At 61.1% G+C, this 23750-nt stretch overlaps 2 protein-coding genes across 3 annotated transcripts; one reads left to right on the top strand and one right to left on the bottom strand.

Annotated features, from left to right (window-relative positions):
- The first annotated feature begins 949 nt into the window (after window positions 1-949).
- Window positions 950-18887, top strand: EVPL (envoplakin). The gene is made up of 22 exons (XM_027974100.2): window positions 950-1156; window positions 3445-3544; window positions 4127-4281; window positions 4397-4523; window positions 5507-5632; window positions 5829-5867; window positions 5969-6130; window positions 6217-6324; window positions 6473-6568; window positions 7867-7992; window positions 8831-8977; window positions 9298-9452; window positions 9573-9670; window positions 9959-10131; window positions 11362-11540; window positions 11629-11767; window positions 11902-12095; window positions 12446-12596; window positions 13743-13826; window positions 13968-14078; window positions 14181-14273; window positions 15190-18887. The coding sequence occupies exons 1-22, from the start codon at window positions 1059-1061 to the stop codon at window positions 18628-18630; spliced, it is 6102 nt and encodes a 2033-aa protein (XP_027829901.1). The 5' UTR covers window positions 950-1058; the 3' UTR covers window positions 18631-18887.
- A 534-nt stretch (window positions 18888-19421) lies between these two features.
- CDK3 (cyclin dependent kinase 3) lies at window positions 19422-23390 on the bottom strand. 2 transcript variants are annotated; one of them, XM_042256342.2, is made up of 8 exons: window positions 23318-23390; window positions 22971-23101; window positions 22563-22640; window positions 22362-22482; window positions 22057-22227; window positions 21872-21973; window positions 21396-21599; window positions 19422-20153 (listed from the first exon to the last, which is right to left on the bottom strand). In XM_042256342.2, exons 2-8 carry the CDS (start codon window positions 23084-23086, stop codon window positions 20028-20030), a joined length of 918 nt encoding a protein of 305 aa, XP_042112276.1. In that variant the 5' UTR covers window positions 23087-23101; window positions 23318-23390; the 3' UTR covers window positions 19422-20027. The 2 variants fall into 2 exon arrangements, with proteins under 2 accessions (XP_042112276.1, XP_027829904.2); XM_027974103.3 differs by having other exon boundaries at window positions 22971-23390.
- Window positions 23391-23750: the final 360 nt, after the last annotated feature.

The following is a 23750-nucleotide window of genomic DNA, read 5'->3' on the forward strand; positions in this document are numbered from 1 at the left end:
TGCCTCAGAGCGACTAGCACGCCACAGCAAAGTAGCCCCTGCTCGCCGCAGCTAGAGAAATGTCTGGGTGGCAATGAAGACCAGCACAGCCAAAAATAAACACAATTATTTTTTAAAAAACAGTGGGTTCCCAAGAGGCTCCGCCAGACCCTGGACTCAGCAGCACCCGAAGGCTAGTGCTGGGGTCCTTGGGGAGTCCCGGCCCCTCTTGAGCTGGTCTGCGACTCTCTGAGGATCCCAGCAATGCACATCTGACTGCATCTGGCCCGGGAGCCGCAGACAGAGGGGAGAGCTGGCCGGCCAGGAAAAGCGTTCTGTGGCACCGTGGGGTGGGGCTCCAGGGAGCGGGCTGGGTGGTGTCCACTTTTAAAAGGTACCTGTGCCAGTTGTCCAGGGAGAATGCCCCCTGGCTGCCCCACCCTGTCGGTGGAGGACACGGAGGAGAGACCTGGACACCCTGGGGGTGAGCAGAGAGTCCGGGGTCCCTCCGCCCACCCTGAGCTGGCAGGGAGCAGCCCCCGGCGGAGAGTCCTGGGTGAAGAGGTGTGCCTGATAGCAGGGTGTGGGCTGGAGGTGTTCATTAACCCTGAGCTCTAAGGCCGGGCCTCGATCTCTGAGCCTGTGTGTGCACACGCGCGTCCGTCTGTCTGGAGCCCTGTCTCCCCTGGGCCCGGCTATTTCCCCGTCTGGCTGTGATCACGGGCTGGCTCCCTCTGGCTCTGGGCGTTGGGTGTAACAAGTCTGAACCATCTCTGAGACTCCGGCAGGCGCGAGCGCCCCGCCCTCTGGGCTGTACCCTTTCCTCCCAAACTGGTTGTACAGGAGCAGGCGAGAGTGTGGAGTGGGGAGTGGGGGTGCATGTGCGCAGCCCTGGCCCCCTCACCGCCTCACCTGCAGGGAGGGCCCGCCCAGAAACTGCCCGCCTGGTGCCCGGCCGCCCCACCTCGCCAGAGCCCAGCTAAGCAGCCAGCGAGGACGCACACCCGCTGCCCGCTGCCCGCCGCCTGCCCACCCTCGCCGGCCGAGCCCAGCCTGAGCCTGCACCAGCCTTCAGGACCATGTTCAAGGGGCTGAGCAAAACCTCCCAGGGGAAGGGGTCCCCCAAGAGCTCCCCGGCCAAAGGCTCCCCCAAGGGGTCCCCCAACAAGCACAGCAGGTGAGTGCGGCCAGGGGTGGGGGCCAGAGCCAGGATGGCTCCAGACCCAGGGGCTCTAGCCACCTGGAGGCAGCCAGCCAGGGCCGAGGACCAGCCCAGCGCTGGCATTTGGTGTACTGAGGCTAAAGAGCCTGGGGGTGAACTCTCTTCACGGCCCAGGCCTAGCTCCAGCCCTGGCAGGGGCCCAGGCATGTCCTGGAGCTCCCCACGTTCTGGGGGGTGCAGCCTGAGGGCTCTACAGACATGCTGGACAGGGGCCTGAGCTTTCCTCCTCTGCTGGGAGGTGAGGAGGCTGGAGGGCACGGCTCTCCATCCACGGGGCTCCACTTGCCCCGGGATGACCATGGGACCTGGGCACAGGGTGGGCAGCAGGACTGAGGCCAGAGAAACCAAGAGGTGGGCGGTGGAGTGCCCAGAGGCAGGGAGGCGGGGCTGTACTGCTCCAGGTCCAGGCTGCCGCTTTCCCCACGGCCTGAGACCTTGGGCCTCGAGAGCTTTGTTACAGAGTTGAGATGATTCCTTCACCAGGTGGGTGTGCGGAGGGGTGCTGTGGGGAAGCAGGAGGGGCCCACGGACCTGGGACATCTCAGAGCCTTCCTCAGTTCACCCAGCTCTCTGCAGGGGCCCCAGCCCGCCCCCACACCCCCAGAGCCCCACGCTCTGCAGACAGACTCGGGCAGCCTTCTTCCGCTCACTGGCTGTCAGCCCCCTCTGCTGGGTGGAGGTGGCAGCTCGCCCGGGGTCCTGGGTGCGGAGGTGGGGGCCAAGATGAAAGGCCCAGCACCCGATAGGGATCAGGGCGAGGACACAGAGGCTGGGCTTCTGGGCGGACAGGAAAGATGGTGGTTAAGACTCTCACTGGAGTGACCTGTCCCCCCTGGGGCTCTGGGCCCTGCCCAGGGCGGAGTGGGCTCCTCCCTGTCAGAGCAGCCCTCCCAGGATTCCGCTCCTGGAGCTCCCGGCCCCAGGGCGGCTCCGGTCGTCTCCTTCCCCTCAGTCCTGTCCTCCGGCGGCCCCAGGAGGGTACATCAGTCCCCTCCCGTGCAGTCCATTTGTTCCTACTTATGGAGCACCTACTGTGTGCCGGGACTGCTCTAGGCCCTGCGGATGACATCGTAAACAGGTCCTAGCCTTCAAATCCCTTTAGAGGACTAAAAAGAATCACTTAGGGGTGCTGATAGGACGCTAGTTTTCTTCACACAGTAACACGGTATTACTAGAGCGTTGACCTCTAGGTGAGGAGCCTCAGGCCCAGAGAGGTTAAGTAACTTGCCCAAGATCACACAGCTGCAGGGATAGAGGAAGATAAAAACCAGGCTGCCGGTCAGAGTTCTTTCAGACTGTCCCTTTGTGGCACGGCCCTTCTGCTTGGAGGGGGCTTCTCCTTGGACCCCTGGTTCAAGGCCCAGCCCATGTTGCCATCCCTCCCCGGGGACGGTGGCCTCCCAGGGTACTGTGCTCCTGAGGCTTAGACCAAGCTCTTGTTAGGTCTGCTCGTCCCTCTAGACCCCAGAGAGTGAGCTGGAGCCCACAGCTGGCACCCTGTAGAGGTTGGGAGACGGCCCTGGGAAAGGACCGCGGTTCAGGCTCATCCTCTGCTCCTCCTGGCTGTGCCACCTGCAGCAAGTCAGGTCCAAGCTTGGGCTCTGAACCCCCGAATCTGGAAAGTGTTGGGGTTCCCTGGCAATCTCGTGGCCCACCCCCACCCCCTCCCGCCATCAGGTGCTGGGTGTCTCCTCTGCAAGCTTGCTAATCCCCGGCGGGCCCTGCAAAGCCTGGGGCAGTGGAGGGGAGATAGGGCTGGGGTGGAGGAAGCTGAGCTGGGGGACTTGCGGCTATTCCCCTGCCCCCAGCCAGCTCACCCACCCCTCCCAGGATCCAGCTGTCCCGCCTCAGGTATTAGGGGCTGAGCCAGTGAGTCACGTGCTTCCCTGTGGGCTGCCTGCCCTCCAGCCTGAAGCAGCAGCAGAGAGCAGGGTGGGGTTGGGAGGCACTTCCTTGACGGGAAGATGGCAGCTCCACAGGGCCACCCTCACCCAGGACCCTCATTTTCTGAACCCTCACTGAAGGCAGAGCTCCCCTGCCCAGGACTGCGTAGCTCACAGAGTCCTACCAAGAGGCCAGGGCTCCCCAGGTCTTGACTCCACCCACCTAGGGCTCTGAGCTCAGCTGTAGGGCAGGACAGGGCGGGTGCAGGCAGGGCATCCCACCCAGGTGGGCAGACCTCTGCCCAAGGGAAACAAGGAACTTTGCCAACCAGGCTGCCCTCTGTCTCCACCCCTCATCAGAGCTGCCACTCAGGAGCTGGCCCTGCTGATCTCCCGCATGCAGGCCAACGCCGACCAGGTGGAGAGGGACATTCTGGAGACCCAGAAGAAGCTGCAGCAGGTGAAGCTGGGGGAAGATGGCAGGGCGTGGGGCATGAGAGACTTGTTGCCATGCCTAGTGGTCCCAGAGGTGCCCACTCGCCTTGGTAAAGATACACAGACGGTCCTGTCCTTCCCTGGTCACTCCCCAAACACAGTGGGAGCGAGGGCTTGGCACACCTTCTCTGGTGGGTTCCCAACACCATGCCCTCCCCTGTCCCTTCATCGTCATCACGGCACCCCTTCTATAGTGACATCAAAGCAGAGCTCTTCACCTGATGTTCAGGGGGCCCTTGACCTGGTTCTGCCTACCTGCTCAGAAAACCCCATTTTCCATTTCTCCCCAGGCTTCCTCTAGGCAGGAATGTCTGTCCCTTTTTTCTGAAATGTGTTCTCCTCACCACTTTACCCCATCCCCCAAAGCCCTCCCACCTGCAGGAAGCCCTCCCTGATTGCTTCCTGCAGGGGAGTCAAAGGACCCCCCCTGTGTCCCTGAGTCCGCCTCACTGGTGCTTGCATTTCGCCTGGTGTGGGCACCAAGGTTGGCCAGGGTCCCTGGGATGGCAGGGGGGCTCGGGCAGCAAGGATGCCTTCCCCGCCTCAGGACCGGCAGCACAGCGAGCAGCGCCAGGCCCTACAGCACCAGCAGGAGGTGGGCCGCAGCCTGAAGGAGGCAGAGGTGCTACTGAAAGACCTCTTCCTGGATGTGGACAAGGCCCAGAGGCTCAAGCACCCGCAGGCAGAGGAGATCGAGAAGGAGTGAGTGTGGGGCAGGGGGTGGCAGCGGCAGGAGCTGGGGGTCCAGGATGGAAGGGCCGGGGCTCCCGGGGGAGCCCTGGACCCGGCTCCAACCTGCTGGCCGCTTCCTTGGCAGCATCAAGCAGCTGCACGAGCGGGTGACCCAGGAGTGCGCCGAGTACCGCTCCCTGTACGAGAAGATGGTGCTGCCGCCTGACGTGGGGCCCAGGGTCGACTGGGCGAGGGTGCTGGAGCAGAAGCAGGTCGGGGGTCACCCAGCAGCCATCAGAGAGCGACACAGGGCTGTGCTTCGGGGCTGATGCATCCTTGGACCTGGGTGGGGGCTGGGTCTCTGAAAAGGGAGGGGGCAGAAGAGACCGTGCAATCGTGGAGGGCTTCCTGCAGGTGGGAGAGCTCGGCTGGGATGAGGTGAAGTGGTGAGGAAAGGATATTTCAGAAAAAAAAGAACAGAGGCTCCTGCCTGGGGTGTGATGGAAAAAGGGCTTTTCTGGGCAGGGAGGGAGAACCAGGTCAAGGGCCCCCGGAACATCAGGTGAGGAATTGTGCTTTGCTGTCACGACAGAAGGGGTGCCATGATGACAATGAAGGGACAGCTCAGTTCAGTTCAGTCGCTCAGTCATGTCCAACTCTTTGAAGGGACGGGGAGGGCATGGACAGGGCAGGGTGTGCGCAGGCTCAGGAGCCAGGCTGGAGGTGTCCAGGCAGGAGGCAGGGCAGAGCGTGGAGATTTTCAGAGCTGAGCCTTGAGACTTGGGGACCAGCGGGATTCAGGATCCACAGTCATGTGACCCTGAGGCCTCAGCCGGGACCACTGGAGACTAGCATGTTCCCCAGTGTGTCCGAGGTGGCGCTAGAGGTAAAGAACCCACCTGCCAATGCAGGAGACATAAGAGATGCAGGTTCAATCCCTGGGTCGGGAGGATCCCCTGGAGGAGGAAACGGCAGCCCACTCCAGTATTCTTGCCTGGAGAATTCCATGGATAGAGGAGCCTGGCGGGCTGCAGTCCCTGGGGTTGCACAGAGTGGGACACGACTGAAGCGACTTAACACATGCCCCAGGGTGAGCTGCAGCCATTCACCCAGGCAGCACCTGGCCTGTCCACCCTCTGCCCTAATGACCAGCTCCATCCCCTGCTGATGGGGATGCTGGGTGGAGGGGGAGGCTGGGTGTGGGGCTCCCCACCCCCGGCCCTGTGGCAGAGCTGAGCGGCCAGCTCTTCTGCAGAAGCAGGTCTGCGAGGGCCAGTACGGGCCGGGCATGGCGGAGCTGGAGCAGCAGGTCGCTGAACACAACATCCTGCAGAAGGAAATCGACGCCTACGGGCAGCAGCTGCGGACCCTCGTAGGGCCGGTGGGTGAGCCGTCGGACACACACCCCGTTTGGCCCCCTGGTTCCCTTTCTCCTATCAGAGCCTGAGCGAGGTCTAGCTGGTCCTTGGCGACTAGGGATGGAGGAGGGGCAGGGGAGGCCCAGGGATGTGGGGTGCATTCTCCCCTGCACCTCCTCTCTCACTGGGCCCGTGTTATCTCCCCCTTGGTCGAGACAGGACGCAGCCACCATCCGGAGCCAATACCGGGACCTCCTGGTGAGCCCCAGGGCAGGCTGGGTGGGCTGTCTGCACCCTTGACGAGGCCAGCTTTCCTGGGCGCAGCCTGACGGTGCCTCTCTCCCTGTATCCGAGCGCAGAAGGCAGCCTCGTGGCGAGGGCAGAGCCTGGGCAGCCTGTACACGCACCTGCAGGGCTGCACGCGCCAGCTGAGTGCCCTGGCCCAGCAGCAGCAGCGCATCCTCCAGCAAGACTGGAGCGACCACCTGGCCGACCCCGCGGGCGTGCGGAGGGAATATGAGGTCAGCGGGGACAGGTGGGGGTGGGGTGGGGGAACAAGGCCGGCCTGGTCCTCACTGCCAGCGCCCTCGCCTCGATCCTCTCCTAGCACTTCAAGCAGCACGAGCTGCTGAGCCAGGAGCAGTGCGTGAACCAGCTGGAGGACGACGGGGAGCGCATGTTGGAGCTCGGGCATCCGGCCGTGGGGCCCATCCAGGTGCGAGGGCCGGACACTCCCTGCTGCCTCGGGGACTCTCGGTCAGGGATCTTCCCGGGGAGGCTGGGGAGACGGGGCCCGGGCCAGCGGGGGCAGTGGGCAGGGCCAGGTCGGGCGCGGTCCGAGGGCTCCGTGCTGCTGCCCCCAGGCTCACCAGGAGGCCCTGAAGGTGGAGTGGCAGAACTTCTTGAACCTTTGCATCTGCCAGGAGAGCCAGCTGCAGCGCGTGGAGGACTACCGCAGGGTGAGCCGGGGCGGGGTGGGCGGGGGGCGTGATGCATATCACCTCTTAAAGATGACAGAGCTGCATCTTTGTGCCTGGGTCCCAGTGGAAAATAATGTCACCCATGAATTCTCGACAGGGTGGCATCACTCCTGGGGGTGTGAATGTTGGATCTTGAAAGTGAAAAAAGAAGCTTTTTTTTCATAAAAAAATAAATCACAGATATGCATATGCAAATGATATACAGAATATCCGTGATATTAAACTGTCATGCCAATGATGGGGAAAGTAAGGACAAAAAAGGGGAAAAGTTACTTAGAGATGTGTCTCTGGTGCCCCAGCAGTTAAGACTCTGCACTCCCAATGCAAGGGGCCCGGGGTTCACTTCCTGATCAGGGAACTAGGTCTCATGCAACTAAGAGTTCTAATGCCACAAGTAAAGATCCCACACATACAACTAAGACCCGCACAGCCAGATAAGTAAATTAATTAGAAAAAAAATTTTTTAAATAAAAGCTCCTTAGAGGGTTCAGTAATGAAACAAGGGTGGAGAAATATTGATATAACAGACTATAATAGACAACCATCCTGTCTATAAAAATAAGATAATTTTTAAAAAAAAAACAGAAAAATAAAAAATATATATCCACAATGGGGACTTTTGTGTGTTTTTTTGGCTGTACCACACAGCTTGTGAGATCATAGCTCCCCCAACAGGGATTGAACCCAGGTCCAGGGCAGTGAAAGTGCTGAGACCTAAGCACTGGACCACCAGAGAATGCCCAATAGGGACTTTTTTGGCTTTTTTTTGGGTAGTTTCCAACTAAAATGGCTTATAGGCTTTGAGAAAAAAAAGAAGCCAAAAGTTTTCCCTTTTTCTTTTTTTTTTTTAAGAACATTTTCCTTATAAATCCACTATACGTTAGCACATCCACTGACGAGAATTCCGTAGTATCACCCAACTGTGGGCTGTCTCTTTAAAGCACACGCCTAGCTTCTGCTCAGAGACGCCCTGGGCACCCACCCCTGGATCCCAGCCAGGACTTCAGGTGCTGGAGTGAGTCCTCCAGGAGGGGCACCGCCCTTCATCTGTGCAGGAAGGACGAAAAACAACGTGCTTTATGGCACTGAAAGAAATTAAGTTCAGTGACCCCCAAACGCCTGATTTGCTGAGCCCTTCAGTTAGAAGGTCCCACTGCCTGGGTAGAAAGGCCGACGGCAAGTGGCACTTTGGGTTCAGCAGGTTTGGGTTTAGCTGGTTTGCAGGGTGGCGGGCAGTAGGTGCCCCAGCTCCACCCCTGATCACCCACCGACCTCAGTTCCAGGAAGAGGCGGATTCTGTCAGCCAGACCCTGGCAAAGCTCAGCTCCAACCTGGACAGCCAGTACAGCCCTGCCCCGGGGGGCCCGCCTGGCACACTAACGGAGATGCTGCGGCAGCTGGAGGTGAGATGGCCCCTCGGCCCCTCCCCATAGCTGCTCCTGGGTGTCTGGGCCTCACGCCTCCAGGGTGCTTAGTCCTGCCTGGATCCCCTGCCCTGAGGGCGGGAAGAGGGGCTTCACTCCAGTCGAAGAGCCCGTCTGCCAGCTGCAAGCCCTTCCCACCTCAATATGTTTCCTCGCCTGTAACGTGACAGGGCTTCCCAGGTGGCGCTGGTGGTAAAGAAAGTGAAAGTTGCTCAGTCACGTCTGACTCTTGGTGACCCCAAGGACCCTCCAGTCCATGGAGTTCTCCAGGCCAGAACAGTGGAGATCTTCCCAACCCAGGCATGGAAGGCAGGTCTCCCGTATTGCAGGCGGATTCTTTACCAGCTGAGCCACCAGGGAAGCCTCCTGCTTGCCAATGCAGGAGACATAAGAGACGTGGGTTCGATCCCTGGGTGGGGATGATCCCTTGGAGGAGGGCATGGCAACCTACTCCAGTATTCTTGCCTGGAGAATTCCATGGACAGAGGAGCCTGGTGGACTACAGTCCATGGGGTCACACAGAGTCAGATACGACTGAAGTGGCTTAGCACACACGCACACACACTGTGACAGGGACTGCCCAGAGCAGCTCCAACACCCATCCAGCTCCCACTCTGGAGGCCTGGGGGTTGCTTGCTGGGCAGCTGCCTGCCCCACCCCAACCAGCAGACTCTAGGATCCTGGGTGCCCAGGGAGGGGCTCGCTTTACGTTGCTGACTAAGACACCTTGTCTTCATGACTGCCAGGACCCCTTCCTGGCCCTCCTGCGGGGCACAGGTGGGGTTGGCCTGAGCCCTCATTGCCTGGCTCACTGCAGGCAGAGGAGAAGCAGCTGACCGTGGCCGAAAAGACGGTCAAGGACCTGCAGCTGCGGAGCCAGGGGGTGGCCCCTCTGCCCCAGCGAAGGAACCTGCCCCCGCAGCCCCTGCGTGTGGACAGCATCTGTGATTGGGACTCAGGAGAAGTACAGTCTCCACCCACCCAGCTCCTCCGGGCCCACCCACCCCACCCCTGCCATCCCCAGTCCCTCCCCTGCCCCCTCCTACCCACTCCGGCCAATGCCCCGCCCCACCCCTGCTCCACCCCTCCCCAGCACCATCCCCTCCAAGCCCTGTCCAGCCCCTGGCCAGTCCCTGTCCTGACCCTGGTGCTTCTGTCCCTCTCTGGCCCTGTCCCTAGCCCCTACCCTACTGGCCTCTACTAGGCCTCGATCCCTTTTCCAGCCTGGCCCCTAAGCCTGCACAGGCCCCTCCCCACATCCCCGCCCCCTCCATGCCCCAACAGGTGCAGCTGCTGCGGGGTGAGCAGTATACACTGGTGGACAACACTGACCCGTACACCTGGGTGGTCCAAGGTCAGGCAGGCGAGCCCAAGCGGGCCCCAGCCGCCTGCTTCTGCATCCCAGCTCCGGACCCTGAAGCCGTGGCCAGGGCCTCCGGGTGGGTCCTCCCAGGCCCTGTGGTTTGAGGCCGTTGCCTGCCCTTTGCCTAAATGTGTGACTGCGGGGCCTGGGGGAGAGCATGGAGGAATGTCCTTCTCTGACCGGCCCCTTGTTCCAGGCTTGCCTCGGAGCTGCTGGCACTGAAGCAGAAACTGACCACAGTTCAGAGCCGCCTGAAGGCCAGCGCCAAGGAGCCTTTACGGCCCAGCCAGCAGGGTACCGAGGGCTGGCCAGGGAAAGAGGGAGGCATTGTTGAAATAGGAGTAGATGCCTACTCTGGCTACCCAGGGGCTGCCACGGGCAGGGGGTGACCCTGAACTAAAGGCTCTGATCTGGGGGTTCCATTCCCTGGGTTGGCAAGCCTGATGTCCCTCCCTCAGTGAGGCTCTGCCCACCGCCCTCCTCCATACAGGACCCTCTGCGGGTGCTCACAGAGGGACCCAGCAGGCAGGCAGGCAGACACGAGGCAGGCCCTGGATCCTCAGAGGCACTCTCTTCCCCCAGCTCCAAGCAGCTCGGGCCCACCCGACCCACAGGCCCAGAAGCTCCTGACACAGATGAGCCGGCTGGAGGAGGACCTGGGGCAGATAGAGAAGCAGCTGCTGGCCTGGGCCCGGGCCCCGCTGAGCCGCACCACACCACTCGGGGACCTCGAGGGCCGCATCCAGAACCACCAGGTGGGTGAGCCAGGGCAGCTGGGATAACAAACGGTCCAGCCCTGGGGAGGCAGGTGTGGGGGCAGCCGCAGGCCCCCGAAGAGGAAGAAGTGAGCAGATAGTCCAGGGCTCCCTCAGGCTCCTTCCCATCCTGGCTCTTCCCCTGGCCTGCTCTGTGACTCTGGGCAATTCGCTTAACCTCTCTGGGCCTTGGTTTCCTCATCTCTGAAAACGGGCTTGCGGCATCTTAGGGGTGGTTTCTCCGGGGTGGCTGACGGGGAGCCTCCCTGGAGAGAGTGCAGGGGTATAAACATGGTCACAGAAGGACTCCGACATGCTAACGGTGAAAGCCACCCCTTCCCCACACCCAGGGGTGGGGGGCGGGGGAGAAGTTCGGGTTGTATCCTTCCAAACCGATTTCTACTCAGATATATTGTTTGGATTTCGTTTTTTAAAAACGAAGCATGTTTTCCACATGATTGTGCATCTCGGTCTTCACTCCGCCACGTTCTGGGGCGTTTCAGCTCAGTCGGGGCCGACCAGGCGGGGCAGGGCTCCAGAGGTGGGAGAGGTGTTTCAGCTGGGGTCCTGGGGGGCCAGGCAAGGAAGGAGGAGTGGCAGGAGGAGGCACTGTGGGGTGACAGCCTGGACAATACCTCTGCCCATGCTGGGCCCAGGTTACCACCACCCTGGGCAGGATCTTAGTTCCCCAACCAGGGAGCGAACCCATGCCTTCTGCAGTGGAAGTGCAGTGTCTTAACCACTGGACTGCCAGGGAAGCCCCGGTCCTTGGGTTTTGAAGGTCCTCTTCCGCATCAGAGGTGTTGGGGGTCCAGTTAGCCTGGAAGGTGAAATTATGGAATAATGGATTATGGAATCGATGTGTGAATAACTGATAAAAGAATCGACAAAATCAAAATCCCAAGTGGATGGAGCTAGGGCTTTGCTGCTTGACTGGAGGGAAGGTGGCAGGGAACTGAAGGTTTTGTGAACAGACGTGAAGACCAAGGTGGGCGACAGCTCCTGACTCACAGGGTCTCATTTCATCCTCCCATCAAGCATTTGTAGATGAGGAGAGTGAGGGTCAGAGAGGTTGACCTGCCTACGGTCATCCACCTGGAAACTGAGCCAGAGCATGTCCACACCACATTCTGGAGGCCTCACAAGCAGAGTTAGGTTGACATAGAGGGAGGGCTGGGTGGAAGCCACCTGCCCAGATCCAGAGATCCTGAGACCCCCAACGCATCCCAGGGCACGGCCCAGCGGCTGCAGAGCCTGGGAGCAGAGAAGGAGGCGGCCCAGCAGAAGTGTGAGGCGTTCCTGTCGGGGAAGCCCTCGGGGCCCGCTGCCCTGCACCTGCCCGTGGTCCTCAACAGCGTCAAGAACAAGTACAGGGACGTGCAGGTTCTCTGCAGCCTCTATGGGGAGAAGTGAGTGCCCTGGAGGTGGGGGCCGCTGGGTGAGGCCTCGGGGGTGCGGCCAAGGGGGTGTCCGACCCTGGGTCTCCTCTTGTGACAGAGCCAAGGCCGCCCTGGGTCTGGAGCGGCAGATCCGGGATGCAGACAAGGTCATCCGAGGCTTCGAGTCTGCCCTGGCACAGGAGGCCCCCATCCCCGCAGGCCCGGGCGCGCTGCAGGAGAGGGTCAGCGAGCTGAAGGTGAGGGGCCAGGAGGCCTCCTGGCAGGAGTGGGGGTGCGGGCTGACCCAGGAGCGGGGGGGTGCAAGTGGAGTGTGGGCCTGGCATCCGACCGACCGAACCACAAGGGTACGTTGTGTCCCCTCCTGCCCCAGCGCCGGCGGCGGGAGCTGCTGGAGCAGCAGGCCTGTGTGCTCGAGCTGCACCGCCAGCTGAAGGCCGTGGAGCACATGTGCAGCGCACTGCAGAACAATTTCCGCGAGTTCTGTAAAGACCTGCCTCACCAGCAGCGCCAGGTGCGGGCCCTCACCGACCGCTACCACGCCGTGGGGGACCAGGTGGACCTGCGGTGAGTGGCCAGGCCAGTGGGGCTCACAGCACAGCCCCACAGTGCGTGGTGGCCATGGCTGATAAGCTGTGGGGCCTTGGACGGGTGAGCGCACCTCTCTGAGGCTCAGCTTCCTCTCCTCTAAAATGGGATGATAACAGCATCAGCCTCCCAGGTGGTGCCTGGCAGAAAGTGTCGGTCCATCTCTGAATGCCCAGCTCCAGCCACCCGGCCAAAGTTGAGAGGATCAGCATGGCGAGTCAGTCAGGCCTCCCAGCCTGTCCCAGAGACGGAGGAACTCACCAGCCTCCTCCGCGCACGCCTCGCTTGCCCCCCGAGGGCTGCTCTCACCTATGCTCCTCCTCCTGCAGGGAGAAGATGATGCAGGATGCCGGCCTCACCTACCAGCAGTTCAAGAACTGCACAGACAACCTGAACGCCTGGCTGGAGCGCCTGCCCCACAACAAGGTGCAGCCCAGCGATGGGCCCAGCCAGATTGCCTACAAGCTGCAGGCGCAGAAGGTGAGGAGCTGGGGCTGCAGCGGGTGTGGGCCGGCCTCTCTCCCTGCCTCTTACCCAGAGCTGAGCCCCTAAGCCAGGCCCAGTTCCCTGGCCACCTTCCTAACAGGGAGAGCAGCCTGTGTGCGTGTGGACCACCCTCTAGTGGCCAGTGTTTTAATGACCTCAAAGCTCAGACCCCAGAGGCCTTGCTTCGCTCACCACCACCCCCGCCACCCAAAATGCTACACTTTGTCCACGGTGGCTCAGACAGTAACAGGTCTGCCTGCAATGGAGGTGACCTGGGTTCAATCCCTGGGTCGGGAAGATCTCCTGGAGAAGGAAATGGCAACCCACTCCAGTATTCTTGCCTGGAAAATTCCATGGGCGGAGGAGTCTGGTAGGCTACAGTCCATGGGGTCGCAAAGAATTGGGCACGACTGAGAGCCTTCACTTTCACTTTGTCTAGGAAAACAGCCAGCCCTTCTCTCTCTGGCCCGAGGTGGGCAGTGGGCTTTGTGTTCCTGGAGGTACCAACTCCTACTTCATCCTCTTCCTCACACCTCCTTACTATTGTTGTTGCTGTCCAGTCACTAAGTCCTGTCTGACTCTTCGTGACCCCATGGACTGCAGGACGCCAGGCTTCCCTGTCCTTCTCTATCTCCTGGAGTTTGCTCAGACTCATGTCCATTGAGTCAGTGGGGCCGTCCAACCAAATCATCCTCTGTTGTCCCCTTCTCCTCCTTCCTTCAGTCTTTCCCAGCATCATACATGCTGGGAATGAAAAGGGGCTGGGTGCAGGCTGCCTGAGGGAGCCAGTTTTGGGGGGAGGCCAGTGCATCTCAGGCCATGATGCTGATAAGTGCTTTGGTGGAGAAGCCAGTGCTGTGGGAGCCCTTTGTAAGGACACCCATGGGGTGAGGGCAAGCAGTCTGGAAGGAACTGAAACCCAGCCTAAGGAATAAGTAGTGTGACCAGTATGTGTGTGTTGGGGGGGTGAGATGTTTTGATCAGAGGCCGTGGTGGGTCACAGCCGGGGGTGGGGTGGGGTGGTGGAAGGCAGCTTCCCACAGAACCCTTGCTGCCCCTGGGTGCTGCTGGCTGCCTGCAGGCCTGGAGGCGAGTCCAGGTGAGTGGGGGGTCCCCTCACCCTCTCTCCTGCCCCGGCAGAGACTGCTGCAGGAGATTCAGGGCCGCGAGCAGGACAGGGCCAGGGCATCCCGCTTCTCCCAGCACCTGCAGGCAGCCCTCCAGGTAAGCAGTCCCTCCAGCTCCTCCCTCTTTATCTCCCCCTCCCCCTCCCTCCTTCCGCCAGTCCCCTACTCCCCCTCCCCCAGCTCCCCCCACTGACAGCCAGTCTGTGTCCTCCCCGCCCCCCCCCCCGCCCCCGCTCAGGACTATGAGCTGCAGGCAGACACCTACCGCGGTTCCCTGGAGCCCACCCAGGGGGCGTTGGCCCCCAAGAGACCCCGAGTTGCGCCCCTGCAGGACAGCATCCAAGCCCAGGTGAGCCGGGCTCTTTGTTCCTCATTCCCTTCGGGGTGCCAGCTCTGCAGCCTCTGAGGGAGGAGCTGACACTGGCCCACCCACTCCCTTTGGCCTCTCCAGGAGAAGAACCTGACGAAGGCCTACACTGAGGTGGCAGCTGCCCACCAGCAGCAACTGCACCAGCTGGAATTTGCCAAAAAGATTCTGGAGAAGGTATGGGGGTGATGTCCACCCTAGGCAGCCTGGGCGGGTGGTTGACCGGGCAGACTTCCCTACCTGCTCACACTCAGCCCCAGGACAGGTTCAGTAGCCTGAGGGAGGTGCGGCTCTCTGCCTCCCCCAGCAGCCCTTCCAGGCTGGTTTCCATCTCAGAGTTAATACCAGGAGATGTCACTCAGTGTAGTCACAGCTTAGCCCCTGGGCAGCACCCCGGTGGGGGCAGGAGAAAATCCCGCAGTCTTCACCCTCAGGACCCAGTCCCCATGGGCAAGAGGCCACCTAGGTCTCCATCCCCGGTAGACCAGGAGCTGGGAGCTCTCCATGACTCTCGGTGAGTGGCCAAGGGACTTTCCAGCCTCCTCCCACCCAGAGGTGTATCCCAGGATCCCCCAGAGGAGCACAGGCCCATTGCTGGGAGCCTGGGTGGAAGGGGAGCAGGGAAAGGTTGGGAAGGGAGGACCTTCTTACTTTCACATTCTAGTGCAAATGCAGCCTGAACACTGCCTTACGTCCTAGCACACCGGGCATTGATGAAGCCTCTTAAAAATCCTACCTTCGAACACCTCAGATCTTCAGTTCCACCTCCCAGGACCTACTGGGAAGTCTCAGAAAGCAGGGAAGGGTCCTGCTCTCAGGAGGGTGGGGTGTTGTTGTTCAGTTGTTCAGTCGCTTAGTCATATCAGAATCTTGGCGACCCTATGGACTGCAGCATGCCAGATTCCTCTGTCCTTCACCATCTCCTGGAGTTGACTCAAACTCATGTCCATTGAATCGATGATGCCATCCAGCCATCTCATCTTCTGTCGCCCCTTCTCCTTCTGCCCTCAGTCTTTCCCAGCTTTAGGGTCTTTGGACAGGGGCTTATCCCTTTCCTCCCCTAACCCCAGGACTCTCCCCTCTTCCTCTGCAGAAAGAGCTCAGTGAGGACATCCAGGTGACACCTAACGCCCAGCAGGGGTCCGAGAGCCCAGCCCGGGTGGGCAGGGAGTCAGAGGCCCTGAGGTCCCAGCTAGAGGAAGAGAGGAAGCGGGTGGCCCAGGTGCAATGTGAGCTGGAGGAGCAGAGGAGCCAGCTGCTGCAGCTGAAGACCCAGCGGCCTGTGGAAAAACTGGAGGAGAAGGAAGTGGTGGAATTCTACCGGGATCCCCAGCTGGAGAGCAACCTGTCCAGGGTGAAGTCCCAGGTGGAGGACGAGGGCAAGAAGCGGGCCGGCCTGCAGGCAGACCTGGAGGCAGCGGCGCAGAGGATCGTGCAGCTGGAGAGCCAGAGGAAGGCCATGGAGCCCCACCTGCTGACCAAGGAGGTCACCCAGATCGAGAGGGACCCCGGCCTGGACAGCCAGGCAGCCCAGCTCAACAGTGAGCTCCAGCTCCTGCAAGAGGAGAACACGGCTGTCTCGGCCCAGCTGGAGGCACTGAAGGCAGAGCTGCTGGCCCTTGAGCAGAAGGAGGTGAACGTGAAAGAGACAGTCGTGGTGAAAGAAGTGGTCAAGGTGGAGAAGGACCTGGAGATGCTCCAGGCCGCCCAGGCCCTGAGGCTGCAGATTCAGGAGGATGCGGCCCAGCGGAAGGGGGCGGAGGATGCCGTGGCCAAGCTACAGGCTCGTGTCGTGGAGCTGGAGGCAGCGATCCGCGCCGTGGAGCCCAAGGTGATCGTCAAGGAGGTGAAGAAGGTGGAAAAGGACCCCAGCCTCCTCCAGGAGGCATCCAGGCTGAGGAGCCTCCTGGAGGCGCAGAAGAGTGAGAATGAGGTGCTGGCCAGGGAGCTGAAGGAGCTGCACAGCAAGCACAGCGCGGCAGAGAAGCAGAAGCCGCGGGTGGATCTGCAGGAGCGCGTGCAGGAGACCTTCCGGGTGGACCCGGAGACGGAGCGGGAGATCGCGCGGCTCCGGGCTGAGCTGCAGGAGACTGCCCGCAAGAGGAGCGGCGTGGAGCAGGAGGTGGAGCGGCTGCTGCCAGAGCTGGCGGTGCTGCGGGCCCAGAAGCCCACCGTGGAGTACAAGCAGGTGACGCAGGAGCTGGTGCGGCACGAGAAGAGCCCCGAGCTGCTGCGGGAGATCGACCGCCTGAAGGCCCAGCTCAACGAGCTGGTCAACGGCAGCGGGCGGGCCCAGGAGCAGCTCATCCGGCTGCAGGGGGAGCGCGACGAGTGGCGGCGCGAGCGTTCCAAGGTGGAGACCAAGACGGTGAACAAGGAGGTGGTGCGCCGTGAGAAGGACCCCGTCCTGGAGCAGGAAGCCCAGCGGCTGCGCCAGGAGGTGCGGGAGGCCACCCAGAAGCGGCGGGCGGCCGAGGACGCGGTCCACGAGCTGCAGAACAAGTACCTGCTGCTGGAGAGGCGGCGGCCCGAGGAGAGGGTGGTGGTGCAGGAGGTGGTGGTCACCCAGAAGGACCCGAAGCTCCGCGAGGAGCACAGCCGGCTGAGCCAGAGCCTGGATGAGGAGGCTGGCCGGCGGCGGCAGCTGGAGCGGGAGGTGCAGCAGCTGCGGGCCGCCGTGCAGGAGGACGAGGGCCGACTCAGCTTCCGGGAGGACCGTAGCAAGAAGCTGGCTGTGGAGAGGGAGCTGCGGCAGCTGACCCTGAGGCTCCAGGAGCTGGAGAAGCGGCCTCCGGCAGTGCAGGAAAAGATCATCATGGAGGAGGTAGTCCAGCTGGAGAAGGACCCGGACCTGGAGAAGTCCACGGCGGCCCTCCGGCAAGACCTGGCCCAGGAGAAGACCCAGGCGACCGAGGTGCATCGGGAGTGCAAGAACCTGCAGGTGCAGATCGACGTGCTCCAGAAGACCAAGCCGCAGGAGAAGACCATCTACAAGGAAGTGATCAGGGTGGAGAAGGACCCGGTGCTGGAGGGAGAGCGTGCCCGGGTGTGGGAGGCGCTCAACCGGGAGCGCGCGGCCCGAGAGAGCCGGGAGGAGGAGGTGAGGCGCCTGCGGGAGCGGGTGGAGCGGGCTGAGGCTCTGGGGAGGACCTGGGCTCGGGAGGAGGCCGAGCTCCAGAAAACCCGGGACCGGGCGAGCCAGGAGTGCAGGCAGCTGCAGCAGGAGCTGCGGGAGCTGGAGAGGCAGAAGCAGCAGCAGGTGCTGCGCCTGCACGAGGAGTCCAAGCTGCTCAGCCAGAAGACGGAGAGCGAGCGGCAGAGGGCAGCCCAGCGGGGCCAGGAACTCTCGCAGCTCGAGTCGGCCATCCTCCGCGAGAAGGACCAGATCTATGAGAAGGAGCGGACCCTCCGGGACCTCCACACCCAGGTGAGCCGGGAGGAGCTCAACCAGGAGACCCAGACGCGGGAGACCAACCTCTCCACCAAGATCTCCATCCTGGAGCCCGAGACGGGGAAGGACATGTCCCCGTACGAGGCCTACAAGAGGGGTGTCATTGACCGAAGCCAGTACCTCCAGCTGCAGGATCTCGAGTGTGACTGGGAGGAGGTCACCACCTCCGGCCCCCAGGGCGAGGAGTCTGTGCTCCTGGACCGCAAGAGCGGGAAGCAGTACTCCATCGAGGCCGCCCTGCGCAGCCGGCGCATCTCCAAGGAGGAGTACCATCTCTACAAGGACGGCCAGCTCCCCATCAGCGAATTCGCTCTGCTCGTGGCTGGGGAGACCAAGCCCTGCCCCTCCCTCTCCATCGGCGCCATCATCTCCAAGTCCCCACTCGCCTCCCCGGCCCCCCAGAGCACCAGTCTCTTCTCCCCCGGCTTCTCTCTCGGGCTCGGTGAGGACAGCTTCCCCATCGCTGGCATTTACGACACGACCACGGACAACAAGTGCACCATCAAGACGGCCGTGGCCAAGAACATGCTGGACCCCATCACCGGGCAGAAGCTGCTGGAGGCTCAGGCAGCCACGGGGGGCATTGTGGACCTCCTGAGCCGGGAGCGCTACTCCGTGCACAAGGCAATGGAGCGAGGGCTGATCGAGAGCGGCTCAACCCAGAGGCTGCTCAATGCCCAGAAGGCCTTCACCGGCATTGAGGACCCCGTGACCAAGAAGAGGCTGTCGGTGGGCGAGGCTGTCCAGAAGGGCTGGATGCCCCAGGAAAGTGTGCTCCCGCACCTGCGGGTGCAGCACCTGACCGGGGGGCTCATCGACCCTAAGAGGACTGGCCGCATCCCCGTGGTGCAGGCTGTGCTCTCCGGCATGATCAGCGAGGAGCTGGCCCAGCTCCTGCAGGACGAGGCCAGTTACGAGAAGGACCTGACAGATCCCATTTCCAAGGAGCGACTGAGCTACAAGGAGGCCATGGGGCGCTGCCGGAAGGACCCCCTGAGCGGCCTGCTGCTCCTCCCAGCCTCCCTAGAGGGGTACCGCTGCTACCGCTCAGCCTCCCCCACTGTCCCACGCTCCCTGCGTTGATGTTGACGGGGGCAAGTAGTCACAGGGAGTGATTGGGGACGGGGAGGGGAGGATGCACGCACCTCCGTCCCCGGGAGCAGCCTAACCCAGGGGAGTGGGTCTTCCCTCTGTCTCGTCAGTGTTGTTTCTAAGCGTTCTTGGTGTTGGACTCTCTCCCGTAAATTTGGTATCCCCTAACCCAACCCCTGAGCCAGCAGCTCTGCTTTCCCGGTTCCTCCCTCACCCAATAAACGAATTCTCCTGGTGCTTCCAATAAACGAATTCTCCTGGTGTCTTTTTTTTTTTCTTTTACAATAGTAAAAGATGTTTATCAGTTTTCACAGTCAATAGCCAGATCAAAAAAAGATAATTCCAATTGCAAGCCATCATGGAAACATGACTAACCTAACGGTATAAAATAATTACATACAATTCGAGGGGGCTGAGTGAGGTGGTAAGTGAAAGTACACATTTTCATCTGCCCAGCCAATCTACGTCTTTTGGCTGGTTTCCCCTGGTGTCTTGTTCACATTTGAGAACAGAGTCGATATTTCTGGGGCGTGAGCAGGAGGGAAGGCACTCCTAGGTGGGGAGTGGACACACCCAGCTGGCCCTGCTGGGAACGGGGACTTTCAGCTCCTTTCACTCTGGGAAGGACCTGAGAGGGGCAGGTCATGGAGGATCAGGCCTTCCCCACAGCCAGCTCAGGGCCACCTAGTTCAGGGCAGAAGCTGTCTCCAGCCCTCTGTCAACCTCCCCCTTGTTGGCACGTCCCCGGCGTCCTCCCAGAGCGGAGAGAAACACTAGAAAACTCAGGAATATATCACTTTCATTTTCTGTTCTTGAAGCCAGAGTCATACAAACGTAAGCATATCCGCAATGATGAGACAGCTACTTAGAACATCCAACCTCCCCCTGGGATCAGGAAAATGGCCTCTCCTCCTTACTCCGCCTCCTGTTTTAACATGAGACTCTTAACTGGAACTCAACTCTTCCCCCATAACATTTTAAATCCAAAAGGATCAGCTTGGGGGGAACCCCTTCCTTGGGGGTCTTGCTCTGCAGCCAAGGGTGGGGCGGCCAAGGGGCGCTAGGAGGGCCTTGCTGGCGGCCCGGGCAGGCTTTCTGCTCTCCTTGGCACCTGCCAGTCTGGTGCCCAGGGACCCCACCTCTAATGGGCCTCCTCAGGCAGGGGGCTTCTGTCCCCCCATCTTGAAGAGGCAAACCCAGCAAACAACACAGGAACTTGCTAGCCTGCTGGCAGGACTAACCCAAACTCAGCCCTCGGACAGCTGATGCCAAACTGCTCTGTCCCCAGGTGTGTCCCCTTTCTTGGGGAGTGAATAGGGAGATGGCGGCGGCAGGGTGTGGGTGGGGGGGCTGCAGAGGGGCTTTGAGGCAGTGGGCCTCGCACATTCTCAGCGGCAGAAACGCTCCAGCACACACTGGTGGGGCGCTGAGGAGGTCTCGGTGGACGAGAAGTACGGGTGGGCCAGGGCGGCCTTGGCTGAGATCCGCTGGCTGGGGTCGTACTGCAGGAGTTGCTGCAGAGAGAGGAGGAGAGAGGCTGGACCCCGGGTGTGGCCAGGGCCCCATAGCCCCAAAGCAGCTGCCTTCAAACCCAGAGCGGCCCAAAGCCACTACCTCCCAGCTGGAGAACCAGTTCCAGACACTCCCGGAATCTGGGGACAAAGACTTTGTTCTAGTCCAGCCCTGTTGAGTCACCCCCTGTCTCCTTCATGCTACTGAGGCTGAGTCAGTCTCTCCTCGTCCTTAGCTTTCCAGGCTCCAGCCCACTTCTAGTTGAGACAGATCTAAGTATCAGGAAGAGGGGCCAAGCACGTCCAGGGAGCATGCTTGAGACTGGGGCAGAAACAAAATCCCCTAAACCCAGCTAGGGGGTAGAAGGACCTCCCCACCTTAAAGCAGCCAGGATGGAGGGTGAGGAGTCTTGGTGGGAAGTCCATGCTGCCCCCCAGCACTGGGTTGGGAGACCCACACAGCCCTTGGGAAAGCTGGGCACACAGCGTGAAGATGAAGTTGCTGCCCTGCCTTCCTGTGACCCAATGTCAGACTCAAGAGAGAAATGTGCTCCGAGTCTTTGGGGGCAAGAATGGATCCCTGGACCCCTCTGGGCATCCCAGCCTGGGCCAGCCCAAGGGGTCGAGACGGTACACCTGGAGTGGTGACCGAAGACTGTGGCGGGGGCTGAGGAAGCGAGGAGGCAGCCTGCTCTGAATAATAACCACAAGAAAAAAATCACCAAAACACAGGCCAACCAAGAGAAAGGGCACATTATCCCGGTACAGGGCTTCCCAGCGGAAAAGAATCCACCGGCCGACGCAGGAGACGTGAGAGACCTGGGTTCAGTCTCTGCATTGGGACGATCCCCTGGAGTAGGAAATGGCAACCCACTCCAACATTCTTGCCTGCAGAATCCCATGGACACAGAAGCCTGGTGGCTACAGTCCAAAGGGCCACAGAGAGTTGGACACGACCGAGTGACTGAGCATACACATACATCACAGCGTGAAAACAAAGCTAACTGGAAGAGAGAAGTTTTAAAAAGGATGACGAACATTGGACTTATTGTGCGAGAGGCCTCCAGGTGCAACTGATACACACAGGGACAAGCCAACTGTGTACAGAGGTCAGAAAAGAGACCGGTCTTGCCCCAGAAGGAGCCAGGGTTACATTAGAGGCTGGATGACAAAGCGGACACTTCTAGGGAGAGCAGCAGCTGGCGTGAGGAGGCCTTGGCCTCCCTGCCGCCCACCTGTACCTACCAAGAGCAGGTCCTGGCCCTCTGGCTCCAGGCTGGGCACGACCTCCTCCAGCCCCTTACTGGTCCACTTGGGGAAACTGCCCTTATAGTCAGGCAGCTGGGTGACTCCTGGCCACATGGCCTCACTGGGTGTCCCCAGGGTCCGAAAGATACGGAAGAGTTGGTCAATCTCAGAGTCGCCTGGAAACAGGGCTCTGCGGGTCACCTGGAATGGGGAAGGGGAGAAAGTGTGGGGTCTGTTCCCTTGTCATAAAGAACCCAGTACCAGACGAGAAGCCAGACCAGGGAGGCACCTTCCAGACATCTTTCCCAGGGGTATGCTAAAAATCCTGACCTTTTCTGGAAAAAGACCTTTAGCCCAATCCCAAACATCCCTTAATCTACTTTTAATAGGAAAATCACAGCCCCCACATCCCCCCTACCCCAGGAGGACCCTGCCTGTGGCCTCCCTCTGGCCATGTTTATCCCTCTGTCTACCATCTCTGCAAAGATGCAACCAATGCTCCAGATATCTACAGCAGTGGAGTAGAACTTGCAGCCCAAGAGGATCTCAGGGGCACGATACCACAGTGTCACCACCTGGGGGAGCAAGGAAACAGCACCATTCAGGGCGGCTGGGTGCACAGGTGACATCCCTTCTCTCCCTCTCTGTCCCCTGGTACCTCATGGGTGTAGGTGCGCAGGGGCACCCCGAAGGCTCGAGCCAGTCCAAAGTCAGCTAGCTTGATGGCCCCCAACTCATTGATGAGCAGATTCTGCGGCTTCAAGTCTCGATGGATGACCCGATGCGAGTGGCAGAAGCTCACCCCCTGCAGCAGCTGGAAGAGGTAACTCTGGAACAGTGGGCAAGAGAAAGAAGGAGCTGGCAGAGTGGAGGTGGGCAGGGGCTGGTCAAGCAAGTCTTTGGGGCTGACTTGCTGGTCAAACAATGGCCCCCTTGCTGGTCAGCCCGTCCTTCTCCCGGTACCTTAACTAGGTGCAGGGGGAGCTCGGAGGCCGGGGTAGAGTCCATGTACTTCTTCAGGTCCTGGCTAAGGAACTCAAATACCAGGTAAAGCTTCTTCTCTCTGTGAACCACGTCCAGCAGCCTGGCCAGGCGGTACCAGTCAGCACGCGGCTCCGAGTCGGGCTGGGACAGGCCCACTGCCCCATCCCCTGCCCGCCTCACCTGACGATGTTGGGGTGCTTAAGCTCTTTGAGCAGGGAGATCTCCCTGATGGCAGTGCTTGGGACCCCCTCGGTCTCCCTGGAGGAGAGGAAGGTGCAGCAGTGGAGTGAGAAGCTGGGCAGGGTGCTTCTGCCAGGGGGGTGGGGAGGGTTGGGGGGCTGTTTTATATATAACATAAGGATGGCCCACCTCCTAGCAATGGGACCCTCCTGGGCACGTACTTATCACTGCCAGAGGCCTGGGGCGAAGCCTGGTCAGGGTGAGGATGAATGAGGGCTGCACCCCCTGCTACGTGAGTGAGCAGCAGTCAAAAGAAAAGGAGTCGAATACAAGACTCTGAGATGAGGGTCAGGCGGATAGCTGGGTCACTCCAAACCAGGGGGTCTCAGAGGCTACCCCAGCACTCACAAATCCAGCCTGATCTTCTTCAGGGCCACAAGCTGTCCAGTCTCCTTGTTCTTGGCCTTGTACACCACCCCATAGGTGCCCTCTCCAATCTTCTCCACCTTCTGGAACACGTCCATGTCCGCAGAGCTGCCCTGGAAATAGAGGCGCCTGGGGCATTTCCCCCCGTGCCCAGCACCCCTGCTGCCCCTTCAGCCTCCTCGGCACACCCTTGCTGGGTCTCCCCACCCAGGCGCCCGGGGTTTCTGAGGCCTGTGGCCCCCAGGGCTCACCCTGCTCTGCCGGCGAGGCGGACCAGGCCCAGGCCCAGCTCCCACCCTCCACCCCAGCCCCAGCCCATCCCCAGGAACCTGTCATGCAGGGAGGCTGCAGCCCAGGCCGGGCAGGAACCCCCAGGCCCCAGGAAGCAGCTGCCCCAGAGCCGGGCTACGGAGCGCAGGAGGGTCCAAACTTCCCTTGCTCAGCACCCGCCCCTGCCTGGGTCCCGGCCCCAGGGAGGGAGGCTGCCCAGAGGGGCTGCCCTGGGGGGCCCAGGGTCAATTTGGGGCGGAGGTCAGGGGTCAGGAAGGGCTTCAGAAGTCACAGCGCCGCACTGGGCTTTGTGGCCAGGGCGAGGGGCTGGGCCCTGCCTGTTTGGAGATGCTCGACCTCCTGAGGGCAGAACCTTGGCAGGAGTGGCCCCCGCTGCTTCCTGGGCCCTTCCACCCGGTCCTGGGCCACCTGCCACCAACAGCCTCCCCTCAGGCCCTCAGCCCAGAATTCACCAGAAACCCTGCGATCCTG

Source organism: Ovis aries, chromosome 11, assembly GCF_016772045.2.
Source record: "Ovis aries strain OAR_USU_Benz2616 breed Rambouillet chromosome 11, ARS-UI_Ramb_v3.0, whole genome shotgun sequence".
NCBI classification, from domain to species: domain Eukaryota; kingdom Metazoa; phylum Chordata; class Mammalia; order Artiodactyla; family Bovidae; genus Ovis; species Ovis aries.

Coding starts and splice junctions, on each gene's coding strand:
- EVPL (XM_027974100.2), top strand. CDS start 1,059: ATGTTCAAGGGGCTGAGCAAAACCTCCCAGGGGAAGGGGTCCCCCAAG. Junction 9,453..9,572: donor GCCGTGGCCAGGGCCTCCGG/GTGGGTCCTCCC, acceptor CCCTTGTTCCAG/GCTTGCCTCGGAGCTGCTGG. Junction 11,541..11,628: donor TGCAGCCTCTATGGGGAGAA/GTGAGTGCCCTG, acceptor CTCTTGTGACAG/AGCCAAGGCCGCCCTGGGTC.
- CDK3 (XM_042256342.2), bottom strand. CDS start 23,086: ATGGACGTGTTCCAGAAGGTGGAGAAGATTGGAGAGGGCACCTATGGG. Junction 22,228..22,361: donor TCCCCCTGCACCTAGTTAAG/GTACCGGGAGAA, acceptor CCACTGTTCCAG/AGTTACCTCTTCCAGCTGCT. Junction 21,974..22,056: donor TGCGCACCTACACCCATGAG/GTACCAGGGGAC, acceptor TTGCTCCCCCAG/GTGGTGACACTGTGGTATCG.